The sequence below is a fragment of the Lepus europaeus genome, chromosome X (assembly GCF_033115175.1).
Source record: "Lepus europaeus isolate LE1 chromosome X, mLepTim1.pri, whole genome shotgun sequence".
NCBI classification, from domain to species: Eukaryota; Metazoa; Chordata; class Mammalia; order Lagomorpha; family Leporidae; genus Lepus; species Lepus europaeus.
The window spans coordinates 4720190-4738749 of NC_084850.1; the positions used below are offsets into that span (position 1 = coordinate 4720190).

Consider the following 18560-nt stretch of genomic DNA (forward strand, 5'->3'; position numbering starts at 1 on the left):
GCTCCTTTCTCCTTTCTCCATGTTTATCAGCCTCCCCCTTCTGAAAGTATCCATCTTCTGGGCTTCCTTGCCAGCCTTCCTAGGTCCCCTCTGCTCCAGACTCCATGGCATGCCCCTCTTTCTGTCTCCATTGCTTAGGTGCTGCCACCCCAAGGTCAGAGGTCAGTCCCATGTGTCCTTACCACCCATTCTTCCCAAGTGGGCTCATGTGAGCCTGGCAGGCAAATGACTCCCAGAACCAATCCTCCAGCCCAGGCTTTGCTTCTGATTTTTCAGACCTGTGTGTGCACCAGCCTTTGAGAACAGTTCCCAGGCAGATGACCATGGAGACTTCAGCCTTGTAGGCTTCTGCATGGTCAGACCAGCACCCTCAATTTGCCTTTTCTTCCCTTCCTCTCATTCCTCCCACTTCCCACATGCTAGTGAATTGTCCCAATAGCCTAAATGAAAAACCTAGAGTCACCATTAGATTATTATCTCCTTTTGCCTGTTCCTCCCTTGTCTCCCCTTCCACCTGCCTGATGGAGCTCCATAAGTCCCTCTCAAATCTGCTCTGTCATATGGCTCCTTCAGTGTATCTTTATGCAGTGAGTCTTGTTTTATTTACTCAGTAAGTGTGCTTAGCATCTCATATGTGCCCAGCCCAATTTACTGCTGCTTTGGACAAAGCCATTGGAATCTGTGTTCCAGGCTGTTGTCACAGACTAATCTGTGGTCCATTTCGTGTCACCTCTTGGATTTGAAATAGCTTAGTGACTCCCTTAGCCTTCAGCCTGGTATGTCCACTCACTGGAGAGAACTGTCAGGTCCATATCATCTGGCCCAAACCTACATGTTCAGTGACCACCAACCTCCTGCCCTCCCATTTGATTCTCCAACTACAGCAGCCCATTCATGAACTCCAAATGTGCCCTGTTCTGCTAGACTCCATGCCATTCCATATACTGCAGCCTCTGCCCACAGTACCCTATCCCCATTTGTCTGACTGTGAATGTTTCTTCTCAAAGGCCAACTCTTCTGTGAAGCAACGAGAGAGGGAGGGGAGGGGGGAAAGGGAGAGGGCGAAGGAGAGGGAGAGGGAGAAGGAGAGGGAGAGGGAGACAAATGGGTCGAACTCCATGTGAAAATGGAGGCAGAAATTGGAATGAATGGTCAGCTGCATACCAAAGAATGCCAGGGATTGCAGCAGCCACAAGAAACTGGGAAGAGAGAATCCTCCCCTAGAGCCTCATTTTAGATTTCTAGTCTCCAGAACTGGGCAACAGGACATTTCTAATGTTTTAAGCCACCCATTTTGTGGTACTTTCTTGTTGTCAAGCAGCCCCAGGAAATTAATACAGATGAATTAATTGTATCCTTCTGGTGCCTTTCATGAGAGCACATGTGGGTCCATACTTGGAGAGGCTGAGGGATCAGTTTCTGTGTAGTCAGTCACCTCCCAGAATATGTGAAGGCAACAGAAAGGAGCAGTCAGTGACACATCCATTTGCTGTGATCTCTGCCCTAAAGTAAAAGCTGATTCACATAGAAACATATATTATTTTGTACTGGCAGATTGCCTTGTGACTCTGCAGGTGAGGGACTGGATGGTAGGGAAGGACTTTGACATTTGACTGAGAATGTCGTCAAGGGCAGCACCTGAGGGGCTGGGCCAGAGATGCTCAGGTGGACATTATCTATTTCAATTGTAGTCACTCATGATTGGTTGTTTTTCCTTTGCAGCGGAAAATCCGTCAGAGCTACTTTGCCTCTGTTTCATATGTGGATACACAGGTTGGCAGCCTTCTGAGTGCTTTGGATGATCTTCAGCTGGCTAACAGCACCATCATTGCATTTACCTCGGATCATGGTAAGCATTTTGAAATGCCTTGGTGAGGTGAGTCGCTCAGACCATCTCCACTTGTCAAATGTACTTTTTTAACTTTTATTTAATAAATATAAATTTCCAAAGTACAGCTTATGGATTACAATGGCTTTCCCCCCATAACTTCCCTCCCACCCACAATCCTTCCCCTTTCCCGCTCCCTCTCCCCTTCCATTCACATCAAGATTCATTTTCAATTCTCTTTATATACAGAAGATCAATTTAGTATACATTAAGTAAAGATTTCAACAGTTTGCACCCACATAGAAACACAAAGTAAAACATACTGTTGGAGTACTAGTTATAGCATTAAATCACAATGTACAGCACATTAAGGAGAGAGATCCTACATGGGGAGTAAGTGCACAGTGACTCCTGTTGTTGACTTAACAAATTGACACTCTTGTTTATGGCATCAGTAATCACCTTAGGCTCTTGTCACGAGTTGCCAAAGCTATGGAAGCCTTTAGAGTTCACCGACTCTTATCATATTTAGACAAGGTCATAGTAAAAGTGGAAGTTCTCTCCTCCCTTCAGAGAAGGGTACCTACTTCTTTGATGGCCTGTTCTTTCCACTGGGATCTCACTCGCAGAGATCTTTCATTTAGGTCATTCTTTTTTTGACAGAGTGTCTTGGCTTTCCATGCCTGAAATACTTTCATGGGCTTTTTAAGCCAGATCTGAATGCTTAAGGGTGTATTCTGAGGCCAGAGGGCTGTTTAGGACATCTGCCATTCTATGAGTCTGCTGTGTATCCTGCTTCCCATGTTGGATCGTTCTCTCCTTTTTTTGTTCTATCGGTTAGTATTTTCAGACACTAGTCTTGTTTATGTGATCCCTTTGATTCTTAGTCCTATCATTATGATCAATTGTGAACAGAAATTGATCACTTGGACTAGTGAGATGGCATTGGTACATGCCACCTTGATGGGATTGAATTGGAATCCCCTGGTATGTTTCTAACTCTACCGTTTGGGGCAAGTCAGCTTGAGCATGTCCCAAATTGTACATCTCTTCCCTCTCTTATTCCCACTCTTATATTTAACAGGGATCACTTTTCAGTTAAGTTTCAACACTTAAGAATAACTGTGTATTAATTCAGAATTAAACCAATATTATTAAAAAGAACACACAAAAAAATACTAAGAAGGATAACGTATCAAGTTGTTCATCAACAGTCAGGGTACGGGCTGATCAAGTCACCGTTTCTCACAGTGTCCATTTCACTTTAACAGGTTTCCTTTTTGGTGCTCGGTTAGTTGTCACTGATGAGGGAGAACATATGATATTTGTCCCTTTGGGACCGGCTTATTTCACTCAGCATAATGTTTTCCAGATTCCTCCATTTTGTTGCAAATGACCGGATTTCATTGTTTTTGACTGCTATATAGTATTCTATAGAATACCTATCCCATAATTTCTTTATCCAGTCTTCTGTTGATGGGCATTTAGGTTGATTCCAGGTCTTAGCCATTGTGAATTGAGCTGCAATAAACATTAAGGTGCAGACTGCTTTTTTGTTTCCCAATTTAATTTCTTTTGGGTAAATTCCAAGGAGTGGGATGGCTGGGTTGTATGGTAGGGTTATGTTCAGGTTTCTGAGGAATCTCCAGACTGACTTCCATAGTGGCTTAACCAGTTTGCATTCCCACCAACAGTAGGTTAGTGTCCCTTTTCCCCCACATCCTCGCCAGCATCTGTTCTTGGTGGATTCTTAAGGGTCGGGTCCTATGGCAACCTTGTTGAACTCAGCAAGAACCCTCCATTTGTATGAGGGAGCTCTTTTAGCCCACATTACTAATCTAGAGGATTAGTTGGAGGACTTCTAGTTTTTCTTGGAAGTATTCAGAGCAATCCTGGCAGAGCCCAGTAAGGCCTTCAGATTTAGCTACACCCCCTCATTTCTGTTGTCCTCTGTGCCAAGAACTTTGCCTTCTTAAGTTTTATTTCTTCTAAGGCTGTTTTCTACTTTTCCAAAAATGAACCTATCTTTAAAGAAACATTCTTTTTAATTTGAAAAGTTTTCACTGTGCCCAGGAGTGGAGCATAAAACAGCAGTTCCTCCAGTTTCCCAAAAGCAACGATCTTGTTTATCTCATCTTCACCAACTTTCCCACCCCCAGTACAGTTTTCAAAGAAATCCCAGATGGTTCCATTTTCCAACCACTATCCCTAAAATACATTGCCTCATTTTAAGTATAATCATTATGGCATTATTATACATAGAGAAAATAATTCTTTTATTTCATCAAGTACAAAATGGGACAATGGTAAGTCATAGCATATGGTCATTATAAAAAGAAAAAGAATGGAAGCATATAATACAAGACCAGAACGTCTTGCCTTTTTATCCCACCTGTTGGGGGCTAACTACAGTTGAAAGATTGGGGCTCCATCTGCCAGCCAATGGCTGTGCACATATGAAAGGTCCTTAAAAACTTCATGGAAAATGTGTATTTTCACAACTTTTGTATGAAATTAAATTTCTCTTTTAATTCTATTCCTCCACCAACTTTTTGAAGTTTTTTCATGTATACATGGGCATGGATATAATATGTAGCATATTCAGACCTGATTGATTGTGCTATGTGTACTTTTAGGTACCCTGTTTGTTTGTTTTATCCCACTAACAGTGCCATGTACCATTCTTCATGTCGTTTCTCACAGGCCTACCTTTGTCCTTATAAAGTTCTGTAGTATTCAGTACATATGGAGGTACCATGATTTTTCACATATCCAAAGTGATCTGCCATCCACTTCTGACCCCTCTCTTCAGTGCCCAATTTTCTCATCTGCCTGGGCATGCTCTTTGCTGTAAAGCAGCTACTGTTGATTACAGATGACTAACCACAAATCACCCTCCTGGTGTTTCCCAGATCACACCCACCTGGGAGCTGGTGAAACATGTGGTTTCTCTGCCTGTGCTCAGGAGACTGCAGGTCTGGGCATGGGACTGTGCACTTTAACCAGTTTAACTAGCATCTTGGATGGTTCTGATTACCTCTCTTCTAGCTCATAATTCCTTGGGCTGCCTGTGGTGCCGTGGCCTTAGCCTCTGGACAGCAGCCAGAAACCTTCTAGGCTGCCTGTCAAGGTCCTCAGCCTCTTGTTCCTCATAATCTCAAGACCAATTCTGGGGGCTCTCACAGGTACATACTCTCCTTAGCAAGGCTTTTTTGTGTATTTGCTCCTGACTAAAGCAGCCTAGACTGAAGCCCAACACAAGATTGATGAATGCATTTTTGTAGTCAGGTAGATCACAGCGTCCTGTTGAATATTTGCAGTATGCTAGGCTCTTTGTTGTGCCTGGGAGCTATCTATACCAGGCAGTTAAGTGCGACACTGTGGCCAGTTGAGGCCTATGGGTTCAGAGTGCTCATATTTGGTGATGCCAGAGAAAGCCTGGCTGATGTACCCTCTGGACCTCTATGTGCATCTCAGTCAGATTTCTGGGACTGGACTTCTGAGATCTCACTATCAGAGTCCTTCACTTTCTCAGGCTTCTTGACCTTCAACCTTTGAGGTTCCTGCAAGACAGGGGAAACATAACCTCCAAGCTGGTCCCCTTCACCAGCCCTCCTGAGTAAAGGCCACCTCATCTTCCTGGAGGAGAACCGATATATGTATGGCAGGAAGGGCTGCACCTCACCCAGACCCTGGGGCTGATGTGCTTCAGAAACTTCCTATCACACTGGGCTACTCCAAACTGTCTGAAAATCCCTCTCACTCCATAGACTGACAGAGGGAGGAAGAACTGCCAAAAATATTGAACATCCATAATAGGCATGGTGTCCACGTTAATTATTGATTGGCAAGAGGTTGCTTTCAAGTTGGGATCTCTTTAGGAGAGAACTGTCAACTCAGAACAGGTTCTAGTCCCGTTCTAGCAACAACAGATTCCTTGGAGGCTGGTACTCCATTTGTAGCTCCATCATCATCTATAGATCAAGCCAGCGAAGTATTGGGTTAGACTTTGCATGATCTTCTCTTCAAGTATCGGTAGATTGTGGCTATGATGAATAAAATATTTCAACAATATCTCAGCAGCGTTTGATATGTTTAGTTATTTTTGTAATACTAAATATGCAATGTACAATTTCTGTCATGCACATTGTGTCTTAAAAGGGGTGCCTAAACTAAATGATTGAGAATTTCCAACTTGGAATCTTCAAACTACCTTTTGCAAGGAATGTTTTAAGTTACTGTTAAGGGTTGTTTTTAATCAGGCTTAAGGATCTGGAATCAAAAGTCTTATTTTCTTCCATCTTTGGAATGTGTTAAAAACTGAGCAAGATATCCTGGTCATTTCTGAATTTGGACAGTTTTGCCATAAGTAGTTCATGTGTTAGTGATACACACCCAAAAATTAAAAGCTGAGCTGGTGGTAAATGAGTCAGGAGATACATAGGCACAGGGCATGACAGTGGTGGCACTGTTCATAGCTTGTGGTCCCCTCCTCGTCAAAAATGAGGTTGTCTTAGCAAGGGAGGCACATCTGTCCTGCAGAGCCCTATATAGACATATATTACTAGTTGTTGGTAACAAGAAGGTATTCTCATTTAGGAATTTCATTTTTTTCCTTTATAAAATTTTATTATTCAGTGCATATGACATATGACTGATGTTGAATAAAACGGCATCCAGATGAAGTCACCCTTTTAGTGGTAATTCTAAAGGCATTAAAATATTTACTTACTTATTTGAAAGGCAGAGTTAGATGGAGAGAGAGAGGGAGAGAGAGAGAGGGAGGGAGGGAGAGAGGAGGAGGGAGGGAGGAAGGGAGGGAGAGAGAGAGAGAGAGAGAGATCAATCAATCGTTCTTCTGTCTGCTGGTTCACTCCTCAAATGACTGCAACAGCTAGGGCTGGGACAGGCTGAAACCAGAAGCGCAGAGCTCCGTCTCCGTCTGCCATGTGGGTGGCGGAGGCCTAAGCACATGATCCATCATCTGATGCCTCTCAGGATGCGTTAGTAGGAAACTCAAAGCAGCACTCTTAAATGGGATGTAGGCATCCCAAGCAGCAGCTTAACCTGCACCCTGATGCCCGCCCCCTTCCTTTGATTTTTACAGTAGGAAAAACATGTTTAAAATGAACAAGCTATGATAAGATTATTCATTTTCTATCATTCTGTCCTTTTTTGTGAACCAGGTTGGGCTTTAGGTGAACATGGAGAATGGGCCAAATACAGCAACTTTGATGTCACTACCCGTGTGCCCCTGATGTTCTATGTTCCTGGGAGGACAGCTTCACTTCCAGAGGCGGGCAAGAAGCTTTTCCCTTACCGTGACCCTTTTGATTCCATCTCAGAACCAGTGGATCCAGGTATAAAATATGCTGAAGTAATTGCACCTTTAGTTTCTTTGTGACCCACCTTGTCAAACCATAGGCTGGCAGCTTACACAGTCCCCCTTCCTGCCCTGTGTTGGAATTCCTTCTTGACAATTTAGTCAGTACACATTTCTTGAACACCTCCAGTGCTCTGGGTGAGGGAGGAGTGGTATAGTCAGAGCTGACACATATGGCTCCTGTCCATGAAGAGTTTTGGAGTATAGCGGGATGAAGGAGCAGGTGTCATCCCTAGTGTGGAGAAAGCTGTCATCATGGTGACAACAGCATGCTTCAGAGCTTAGCCTGCCTAACAATGAGCATGCTTTCTGCAGGAATTCCTTAACCTGCACATTTTGGACAGCCCTTTTCAAAGAGAACATTTTCCATTTTGGCAGCTTGATGGACTGGCACCTCATTCAGCTAGTGTGCCACTAGAACTGTAAAATCTGCTCTGCCCTCCTGAATAGTGAAGGACTAGTTTACTTTGACTTCCATGTGCCAGTCTCTCAAAGCTTTGAAAATAGCAGAGATGTCCTCTGCCCTATCCGTTCACTAATATCTTCTCTTTGGGCTTAAATCCTCAGTCTTTAAACCATTCTTTACAAGGTTACAAGGTTGATCTGTAGTTATCTAACATTTTGTCTTCCAAAATGGACTACTTTGAGAAAATAGCTTCTAGAATGTCTCTTGGATCAGATATGCCTCCTGCCCACGAGGGGCAATCTGTGTGGGTTCTTGCGAGCTGTGTCTTTATCTGCTCACTGCATTTCAGAGACACCTGCACATCAGATGACCTTTCTCTTTTCTTGGACTGTTTTTCTCCCTATGAACTCTGCTAAACCTTGTTGCCCCCTTTCTGGATTTCTGCATTTTATCCATCTCTAACATTGAAATCCTTTACTTTATATTGATTTCTATTTAAATTTATCTTGGTTTTGGACTGTCATTTTGGCCTTTTTGGAGCTTTCCGAATTTGCTTCATGATACCCAATTTTATTTTTGACATACTTGATTTTTTTTTGATACTTTTGACATTTGATTGGAAAGGTTAAGCAGTTTCATGGCAAGATTTTTAAAAAAATTTATTTTATTTATTTAAAAGAGTTACAGAGAGAGGTAGAGACACACAGAGAAAGAGAGATCTTCCATCCGATGGTTTGCTCCTCAAATGGCCACAAGGCCAGAGCTGAGCTGATCGAAGCCAAGAGCCAGGAGCTTTTTTCGGGTCTCTCACGAGTACAGGGGCCCAAGGACTTGGGACATCCTCCCCTGCTTTCCCATGCATGTTAGCAGGGAGAAGCTGGATCAGACATGGAGCAGACAGGACTTGAACCTGCCCCCATATGGGACGCTGCAGGCAGGGGCTTTAACCTGCTGCACCATAGTGCTGGCCCCTCCTGGCATGATTTTTGACCCTTTGTTCCCTGGAAGAAATACTCTAAAAGGTTGCAATCTTTTTTGAAACTTCTGTTAAGAGATATTTAACAAGTTATAAATTCATGTAACTCCATGGTCATCCAGTTTATTTCAAAATTTTATCTCTAGCTTATGTATTTCCCAGAACATGAGACTTGCATGTACAACAGTGCATCCCACTTGACCAGTATGATGTGCCTTAACTTAAACTGCTCTTTTACCTTCAGTCTTGTTTTCCTTCTCAAGAAATGGCAATAGCTGATCATGCCAAATGAGACATGAACTCATCCCTCATCCCCTGTCTTTATCTTATAATCCATATGCAATGTGCACTCCATCTCCATTTGCAAGCCTGTTACTCTCCATTCAAAATTTCTCCTTAGCATTTATTACTACCTCTACTGTTACCACCTTGGACTAGACTGCCACCATCTCTTCCAAATTGCTACTACAGCTTGGTAAAGGGTGTCTTTGCTTGTGCCCTTGACCCTGAGTTTTTTCTCTATAGAACAGTCCAAGTGACCCTGTTAAAACCCAAGGCAAGTTACACAACAATCATTCATGGAGTCTCCTATGTTCTTATCTCATGCTGAGTAAAAACCCCATGATAGGCAGGCGCCACAGCCAATAGTCTAATCCTCTGCCTGCGGTGCCGGCATCCCGGGTTCTAGTCCCGGTTAGGGTGCCAGATTCTGTCCCGGTTGCTCCTCTTCCAGTCCAGCTCTCTGCTGTGGCCCGGGAGTGCAGTGGAGGATGGCCCAAGTCTTTGGGCCCTGCACCCACAGAGGAGACCAGGAGAAGCACCTGTCTGCTGGCTTCGGATCAGTGTGGTGCACCAGCCGCAGCGGCCATTGGGGGGTGAACCAATGGAAAAGGAAGACCTTTCTCTCTGTCTCTCTCTCTCACTGTCCACTCTGCCTGTCAAAAAACAAACAAACCCATGATAGTTGACAAGCCTTATGTGATTCAGTTCCCCGTCATGTCCCTGATCTTTTGACAAACATCCACTCCAGTTGTCCTATGTAGTACCCTAGTACCCCACAATCTGAGTTTGTCTCATTGTCTGATCATGATTAGATTCAGAGTAGACATTTTAAATGACTATACTATTTGTTATGCTAAGTTTGATCACTTGGTTAAGCTAGTAGCATCAACCAGATACTAAAATTGTAAAGGTATGTTTTTAAACTACTTTTTTCCTTTTATTTGCAATTCAGTTATCCAAATGAAATTGGGGGCTGTTTTTGTGTCTCCTTTTTATGTTTTCTTATTTTTTTTCTTCTCTTTCTCTTCACTCTTTCGTTTCTTTTGCTCTTGTGTTCTGTTTCATTGCTTCTTACTCATCTCTGTGTCTTCCTCCTTCTTGCTTCCCTTCTAGTTTCTTTCTCTTTTTATAATTTTCTTTCTCACTTCCCCCTTGACTTAATATTCTTTGTCCTTTCCTATTTTTTCTCCCCTTTGCTTTTTCCTCATTCCCTTTTCTTTCTCTTTCCCTTCCTCCCACCCTCCCTCCCTCCCTCCCTCGCTCCCTCTCTCCCTCCCTTCCTCCCTGTCCCTCCCCCTCTTCTCTCTCTCTCTCTTTCTTTCTTCCTTCCTTTCCTTTCCTTTTCTTTTCTTTCTTTTTCCTTCTTTCTCTCTCTCTCTTCCTCCCTCCCTCCCTCCCTCCCTCTCCTCTCCTCCCCTCCCCTGTCCTCTCTCTTCTCTCCTCTATCCTTTCTCTTCTCCTTTCTTCTTTTAAATCTTCATGCTTTATCCTCTCTCATTTTATTTTCATTTTTGTCACCTATCTTCCCTCATGTCTTTCCTCTCTTGTGTCTTCACATTTTTCTTTCTAAATAAAAATTTTAAAAAGGAAAAAATGAAACTGGGCATTATAAAGCAAACTCTTAAACATCTAGAAAGGCTAGCATAATAAGGTAAAGACAAGATCAATTTTAACGGGAATTAATATAAAGTAAAGGATTTAGATAATAAAGATGGTTCAACTACAGTCATATGCTACTTCATACCCATTAAAATAGCCACTAATAAAAAAAAAAGACAACAAATGTTAAGACATGGAAAATTGGAATGCTTGTATACTGCTTATAGGAGTGTAAAATGGTAAATTTTCAGTGAAAGCAGTTTGGTAGTTCCTCAAAAAGTACTTCTAGGTGCATATCCCACAGAACTTTAAGCAAGTATTCATAAAAAATCTGTACATGAATGTTCACAGCAGTTCTATTCACAGTAGCCAAAAGGAAGACGTGACACAAAGTATCCATTGACAGATGAATAGATAAACAAAATGTGGTCTATTCATTCATACATTGGAATAGTTTCAGCCTTAAAAGGAAAAGGAATTCTGACACATGCTACAGATGGATGAACCTTGGGGATGTTATGCTAAATGAAACAAGCCAGCCACAGAAGGACAAGTGCTGAGTGATGTCACACATATAGATATCTAGAGTACTAAACTTCATAGAGATAGAAAGTAGTAGAGAATGGTGATTTCTAGCTGTAGGGGGAGAGGGAAAGATGAGATGTTGTTCAATGCAGACAAAGTTTTGGTTGTATAAAATAAAAAGCATTTTGGAAATGCATGATGGTGATGGATGTGCAACAGTGTGAATGTATTTAATATTATTGGACTGTGCAGTAAAAATGGTTAAGATGGTAAACTTTATAGTATGCGTAATTTACGAAAGAGAAAGAAAAGATATGGGTGGATATTTGATGCAGCAGTTAAGAAGCTTTTAGAACACCCACATCCCATATCAATACCAATCAAAGCTCCACTTCCAGTCTAACTTTCTGTTGATACACACCCTGGGAGACAATGTTGATGGCTCAAATACAGGTCCATACCACCTGTGTAGGAGACCTAGATTGAACTCCTAGCTTCTGCCTGACCCAGCCCCAGCTATAGTAGGTATCTGGAGAGTACCAGTGGATGGTTCTGCCTGTCTCTGTGTTTCTCTCTGTTTCTCTGCCTTTCAAGTAAATGAAAATAAAATTTAAGAAGAAAACTATGAACCAAATTCAGACATCCAGAGAGGAATTATCTGTGGGGTGATGCTGTGAGACTCAGAATTTCATGTTCCTTTACAGGCTTTTTACTCAGTGATAGTAGCCTTAATTGATGATCCCTGCCTGAATCGATTATTATACTGGTTCCTAAATTCAAGTGGATCCTAAAAGTGCCAAGAGGTTGAGGGCACCTTAATTTTCCATTTTGCTGTTGACTGGATAAGTAACAATTCAATGGAGAAATGCTGAGATGTGGGTATTCCTAGACTTCTTTTGCTAAAGATAAATGTTATAAACAAAAGAAGACACATGGAGCCCAGACAGTTCCCTTTCCTCATCCTGCCTGGTTGTGGCAAGCTTCTGTAATGTTAACAGATTTTGCTGTATTACTTTTTGTTTTAGGCAGGCAAACCATGGACCTCGTGGAACTTGTGTCTCTCTTCCCCACGCTCACTGGACTTGCAGGCCTACAAGTCCCACCTCGCTGCCCCATTCCTTCATTTCATGTTGAGCTGTGCAGAGAAGGCAAGAACCTTCTGAAGCATTTTCAGTCCCATCACTTGGAAGAGGATCTGTACCTCCCTGCTAATCCCCGTGAATCAGTTGCCTATAGCCAATACCCCCGGCCTGCAGACTTCCCTCAGTGGAATTCTGACAAGCCAACTTTAAAAGATATAAAGATCATGGGGTACTCCATACGTACCATAGACTATAGGTATACTGTATGGGTTGGCTTTACTCCTGATGAATTTCTTGCTAACTTTTCTGACATCCATGCAGGTGAACTGTATTTTGTGGATTCTGATCCACTGCAGGATCACAATATGTATAATGATTCTCATGGTGAAGAATTCCTGCTGTCATTAATGCCTTGACTTTTATAAAACAACTGCAGAAGTCAAATATAATATGTTCCCTTCCAGTTGGTGAGACTAATTAGAGCTGGTTACACTGTGATTACCCATGGTATTGGAAGCAACCTGAGGGGCATAGGTAATCAAAACATGCATCAACAATTTGGCCTAAAAATTAATTTTTGTTAAAATTTTTTAATTTAAATTAATTAGTAATTGGACTGGGGCTGGAATGAACCTTTTTTTTTCTTTTCTTAAACCTGTCGTAGCTTATTTTGTGAATGATTAAGTACAAAGTGAACAAACTAAAATTGTGTCATATCTTTCATTATCAAGACTGTAATAACTATATTCAAGAAATATTTTAAACATTTGTATTATTTAGTGTATTTCAAAAAGTAACCGTGTATCAGATTAGGTTCTACCCTAAGTTCCTGTTTATTTTGCTTATAAATTAATATATTCTGTGTAGCCTAATATATTCAAAATATATCATATCCATATTTCTTTTTTCAAATATGAAGTTAATGATAATAATAGAAGCCCATGACTTAAAATGTGTTTTAGTTTTTGTTTCTGAGACTCCAAGATTTTAGATTCCAAAGACAAAATATGCATGAAGTGATTGGCATGTAATTTCTACATCAAATAATAAGTAATGCTCAGTAAACTAGAGGCATGAGATGGGTGCGAAATTCAGTTAAATTTTTTTAGATACCTTTTGGCCCAAATAATTTGTTAGCAAAGTGAATTCAATGACGACTTACAAATATACACTGTTATTCATGGTGAAGAGCATTTCAAGTGTAATTATATCTATAGATTTAATCATTCAAAATCATATCAGTGTTCTTTGGGATAGTTGGTTACATACATTCATTTATCAAGGAGGCAGAAAATATTCTACTTGTAATTGCTTATTAAATAAAACACCAGTTTTACTAAATTCTAAATTGAGAATTGTGAAAACTTTTTTTTTTTTGACAGGCAGAGTGGATAGTGAGAGAGAGACAGAGAGAAAGGTCTTCCTTTTTGCCGTTGGTTCACCCTCCAATGGCCGCTGCGGCTGGCGCATCGCGCTGATCTGAAGCCAGGAGCCAGGTGCTTCTCCTGGTCTCCCATGCGGGTGCAGGGTCCAAGGACTTGGGCCATCCTCCACTGCCTTCCTGGGCCATAGCAGAGAGCTGGCCTGGAAGAGGGGCAACCAGGATAGAAACCGGCACTCCAACCGGGACTAGAACCTGGTGTGCCGGTGCCGTAAGGCGGAGGATTAGCCTGTTAAGCCACGGCGCCGGCCTGTGAAAACTTTTAATTAGTATAATTGACATTTCAATCCTACAGAATGTAGTCCTATATTCCTGAAATATGAAAGTAACCAGAAATGCAGGAGGCAGTAATAAGGTTAGTCTATATCATCTTAAAAGGGATGGAATATTTACAACTCATGACATGTTAAAGCTGTTCCATTGTCAGTAGTTACCAAGAGAGTCAACAGCTATCTAAACAAATGTCTAATTTAGTCAGGCCTGTATTGAAATAAGTAGTTGTTACATAAACACCTCAAGGTAAATGTTTGTGAAACAAGATACAATAAATTTGATTAAGTTTCTGCAATATATTAAGTTGTAACCCAAAAAGACAAGGTGTTATATTAAAATCAGTAAAACTTTAAGACAATTTTTAAAATAAATTAGCCTCTAATAGCAGTATATATACAATGATCTCAGAAGTTGCTGGCCACATTTTTTGCTTGACTGAAGGCCCTGTTCATTTCTCATGATCCTGAAGCTGTCACTCTTCTGAAAGCCTCAACATTTGTAGACAGTTTCCCTCAACTTTTTTCTTTCTCATTGTTCATCATCTATATTGCTCTTGTCTTCTCTGCTATCACTTGACAATACAACCTAGGTGTTCCTCCTGACACATTTTCAGTGTATTTAGCTTTATCACCTACTCCCTATTACTTAGATTGATAAGTTTTCACACAAATTTGTATGTCACATCCATTCATTTGCTTTTTCCTAGTTGGCTACAAACACATACTTCATCATTTTTTTTCTTTATTTTTAAAGCACAGTTTTAGTATCAGAAACCTCCAAATTCTGCTCTTGGTGAAGTCATAAGCCGAGCTGTGTCAGAAGAGAGTAAGGGAGGCACCTATGATGTGCAGCTGCCAGGTTAGCAGTGAGTCTGTGATGCTTGTTGGCCAGCTGTGAGTTCTTATTCCCTTGTGTGACCAAAGCTACATTCAGGTCTCAGTCTCCATGAGGTGCATCTATAGATCTGTCTCTACTGGAAGCACTTTTGTCTCATGTGTTTTACCATGAGAGTATAGTTTCGGAATGCTTAGCTCTCTTTAGGTTTTAGTTTTTCTTGGCCTTCCTTTACATATTTCTCCTTCTAGTATCAAAGGTTACATTTCCACTTCAATGGCATGTTCTAAATAATCTTATAAGTTACAGTTGCTTTTTGTGTTTTTTATACTGAACACAATTTAGAGCCATTTTTGTGTTCTTTTGCATATCTCTAACACATATTAGGATGAGCAACCACTTTCAGGCTTTCAGATATCAAAATGAATGAAATTCCTTCTCTTTTCTGGAGAAAACACATGTTTGTCATTTCATATAACTTTTCCCGAATACCACTGAACTGGGTGTATTTTATTAGTGACTGTCCAGTCACTGTGTGGAGAAATTTCCAGTTCCTCTGAGCAGGGGTTCTTTTATCTAATTTAGTTGAAGCCAGAGCTGTGATCCCACACATTCTGTGTAATTCTAGTTAAGTGGTTCATGAACAAGAGAGCACATCAGAAGCACCTGAAGGGCTTGTTGGACCCCTTTGGGCTGGGCCCTGCAGACAGAGGTTCTGATTCAACATGTAGGGTACAACCTACTCTCAAGCTGTAAAATGATGCTGCTACTCCAAAAACCACACTTTGACAATCAGTGCTCTAGGTCTGTGTCCACTTGGTAGCTGCCAGGAACATGTGGCTATTTAAATTATATGAAGTAAGATTTAAGAAGACGATTCTCTATCATCTCATATTTTGAGTGCTCAGCAACCACAAATCTAAAACATTTCTATCATGACAGAAAGCTTGATTGAACAGAGCTGCCCTAGATTGTCTCCAGAGTTGATCTGGATGCACTAGCAGTTCCTCCTGTGAGCTGTTTTCCTATCCTGCATTTACCCACAAAGACTTGTCCAGAAGTGAGCTAAGTGTGTTTGATTTAGGCATAGAGTATGGAGTTCACTAAGGCAGTCAGCCTCTTTCTCTACTCCCATCATCATTGCCTCAGTCCTTCTCCCATCCTTCCTAAGTAGTTCCCCTTCCCCTCCTTGTTCCTCCCCTGCTCCTAAAGGAATCCATGTGTCTTCCTAAAGTCCTCTTTGATCCTTCCCTTTAAAAACACCGTCAGTGCCTACTATGGGTCTAGATAGACCTCCGCTGAGCAGTCAGAGTCTTCCCTGGCTCCACAATGCCCCTTTCCTTGGCTGACCAGTTTGCCTACTGGTCCCTAACTCTCCCTAGCCAATCCGTGCCTCCCTGCCCACTTCTAGGTTTTACCGCCCCCCTCTTCCCTCATCCATTCATAACCATCTTCACAACCAGCTCCCATACCACTCTACCAAGAGGCTGAGGCTCTTGTGACACTTGACAGTATTGTGGGATGAAATGAATGTTACTAAAGAATCTGTGTTTACCTTCTTGAAAAACGGTATTTTTTTCTGATTATCAATTGATGTGTTAATTATAGAGAAACTGGAAAACAGAAATGTAGTAAAAGGAGAGAAAATGCATGAATGTTTTATCCTGAGATAGTCACTAATATCTTGTCCTTTTGGGAGGAATGAATTTTTTATGCTGTGATCTTACTATGTTCTGTATCATGTAATTTGTGTTCTTTTTCACAGTATTATGTGTGGTTATTACAGACTTTTGTGAAGATACTTTATATTGCTGGTAATACTATATAGTTTTATTGAAATTTATGTAACCTTCTTTCAATTGTTGGAAATTTAGGTTATTCCCAGATTATCAGTATTATAAATAATGATGTGATGTCAACTTTGTGAATAAAAGTTTTGTATGTATTTGAAATTATGCACTTAGGATACTCTCTCAGTGCCAAGTTTGTCGAAAAGATCTTCATTTTGTTCCTTTCCTCGCTCTATTGCTACCTTAGGGTAGTAAAGCTAAAAAATAAAGTAAAAGCATACAAATAAAACCATAAACAAAATAACCCTATAGTAATAGGTGAAATCGGTAACCTGTTTTAACTTCTAATTCTTTTTTAGTGACCTTGATCATTGTTCCTTCTGTATGATTTTTGGGCATTCATATTTCCAACTATGTGAATTTGCCTTTAAATTTTGTTAATGGTTTTTTACTTTTTAAAGTAATCAAACAAATTGATCTTTCTTGGTGTGATTTTTTTCCCTCTCTTTTCCTGTTAAACATGGAGATCCTATGATCTGGACATTGAATAAATATTTTCCTTTGCATTTTTCATGGTTTGCTTTTACACTTATGCTATCTTTCCATCCCATTATAAGAGGAATATATGTTCATCGTGTAGAATCTGGAAAATGTGAAAAAATGGTAAGGATGAGAAGAAGTGTACCCTTCAGAATATAGCCACTGTTGACATATATATATTTCCATTTCCTGCACACACACACACTCACATATATATATATATATATATATGCACAAGTATATATACTTTTACCATTATGTAGCTGAAATCTACCACATTCAACCTCTACCTTGCTTTTTTGATCTAATAATGTCAGCATGGCTTTTCATATCATTGACAATTCTTAGTTAACAGTTGTAATGACACACCACCCTTCTTTCATTAATATTGTTAACTTAAATTCTTAATTTTTCATATGCATTTTAAATAATTATGGTAAAACATAAAATTTACCATCTTAGCCATTTTTAATTGGAAAGTTCGGTGGCATTAGGGCATTCATATTGTTGTGCTGCTATCACTACCATCCATTCACAAAACTCTTCTCATCATGCAGAATTGAAATTCTATCCCCTGTAAGCCCTAACTCCCCACCCTCTCTCTTCTGTTCCTTGCCATCTTGTTTCTCTGAATTTCACTACTCGAGGAACCTCATTTAAGTGGAATCATAAAGTATTTCTCCCTTTGTGACTGGATTATTGCACCGAGTGTAATGTCTTCAAAGTTTATCCATGTTATAGCTTGTGTCAAATTTCCTTCCTTTTAAGATTGCATAGTATCCCACCATATATATATATATATATATATATATATATATATGTGTGTGTGTGTGTGTATATACACACACAAAATGTTTAGTTTGTTCAGTCATCCACTGGCAGACACTTGAATTGTTTTCACTTTTGGGCTGTTCCAAGTAATGGTGCTATATCCAGTCCCTGTTCTTAATTCCTTTGGGTATATATGCAGCCTGAGAGAATCACATAAAATGTTGAGGTGTGTGCTTGGAGGAGAGCAAGGTGACTCTAGAGCAGCCTCATCCTGGCTACAAACAAAGACTTCTCTGGATGTGGCAAGGGGCTGACTCTTCACCCTCTCTGCCTGAACTTACTGCTGTCTGTTAGGTTCTCAGGCTGTCCCATGTGTCACTTTGTGAAGGATTTAAAGTATAAATTCCCAAATAGGGGCTTAGTCCCTTTTCTTGCCCCAAAGACCCCCTGCAGGTTTTAGCTCTTTAGAGGAGTATCTTGAATCCTGCACTGGGATATGGGATTAAAGTAGAACTCAGGTTCTCCTTTTGGCTTCAGCCCACAATATCCTTTGGTCTTGGGTATAACCCATTGTTGTTAAATCTGTTAGGTGAACCCCTTCATGCCGCACTATTCTTGGTGTTCCCTTGGTTCTTCCAGGTAATTTTTCTCTTCCACACAAGTGGACTTGAAGTAGAGTGGGCTGTCACTAAATAGATGCCTTCAGGTTGTTACCGGTCATGGAGAGGAGGGCGGTTGCCGGAGCGAGTCTCGTGGGTTCTTTTCTTTAGCTCAGTGTGGAAATAAAAGCTGGGAAACAATTTACAAAGAGACACTTTTATTTGATTGGC

At 40.8% G+C, this 18560-nt stretch overlaps 1 protein-coding gene across 3 annotated transcripts in view; it reads left to right on the plus strand.

The window, feature by feature from the left end:
* Positions 1 to 16896, plus strand: part of IDS (iduronate 2-sulfatase) — a 54131-nt gene extending 37235 nt beyond the window's left edge. For all 3 annotated transcript variants that reach the window (XM_062184207.1, XM_062184204.1, XM_062184206.1), the window contains 3 exons: positions 1723 to 1849; positions 7015 to 7188; positions 12025 to 16896. In XM_062184207.1, the coding sequence (XP_062040191.1) occupies positions 1723 to 1849; positions 7015 to 7188; positions 12025 to 12497 (774 nt within the window). In that variant the 3' untranslated portion in view covers positions 12498 to 16896. The remainder of the gene's footprint in view (positions 1 to 1722; positions 1850 to 7014; positions 7189 to 12024) is intronic.
* Positions 16897 to 18560: the final 1664 nt, after the last annotated feature.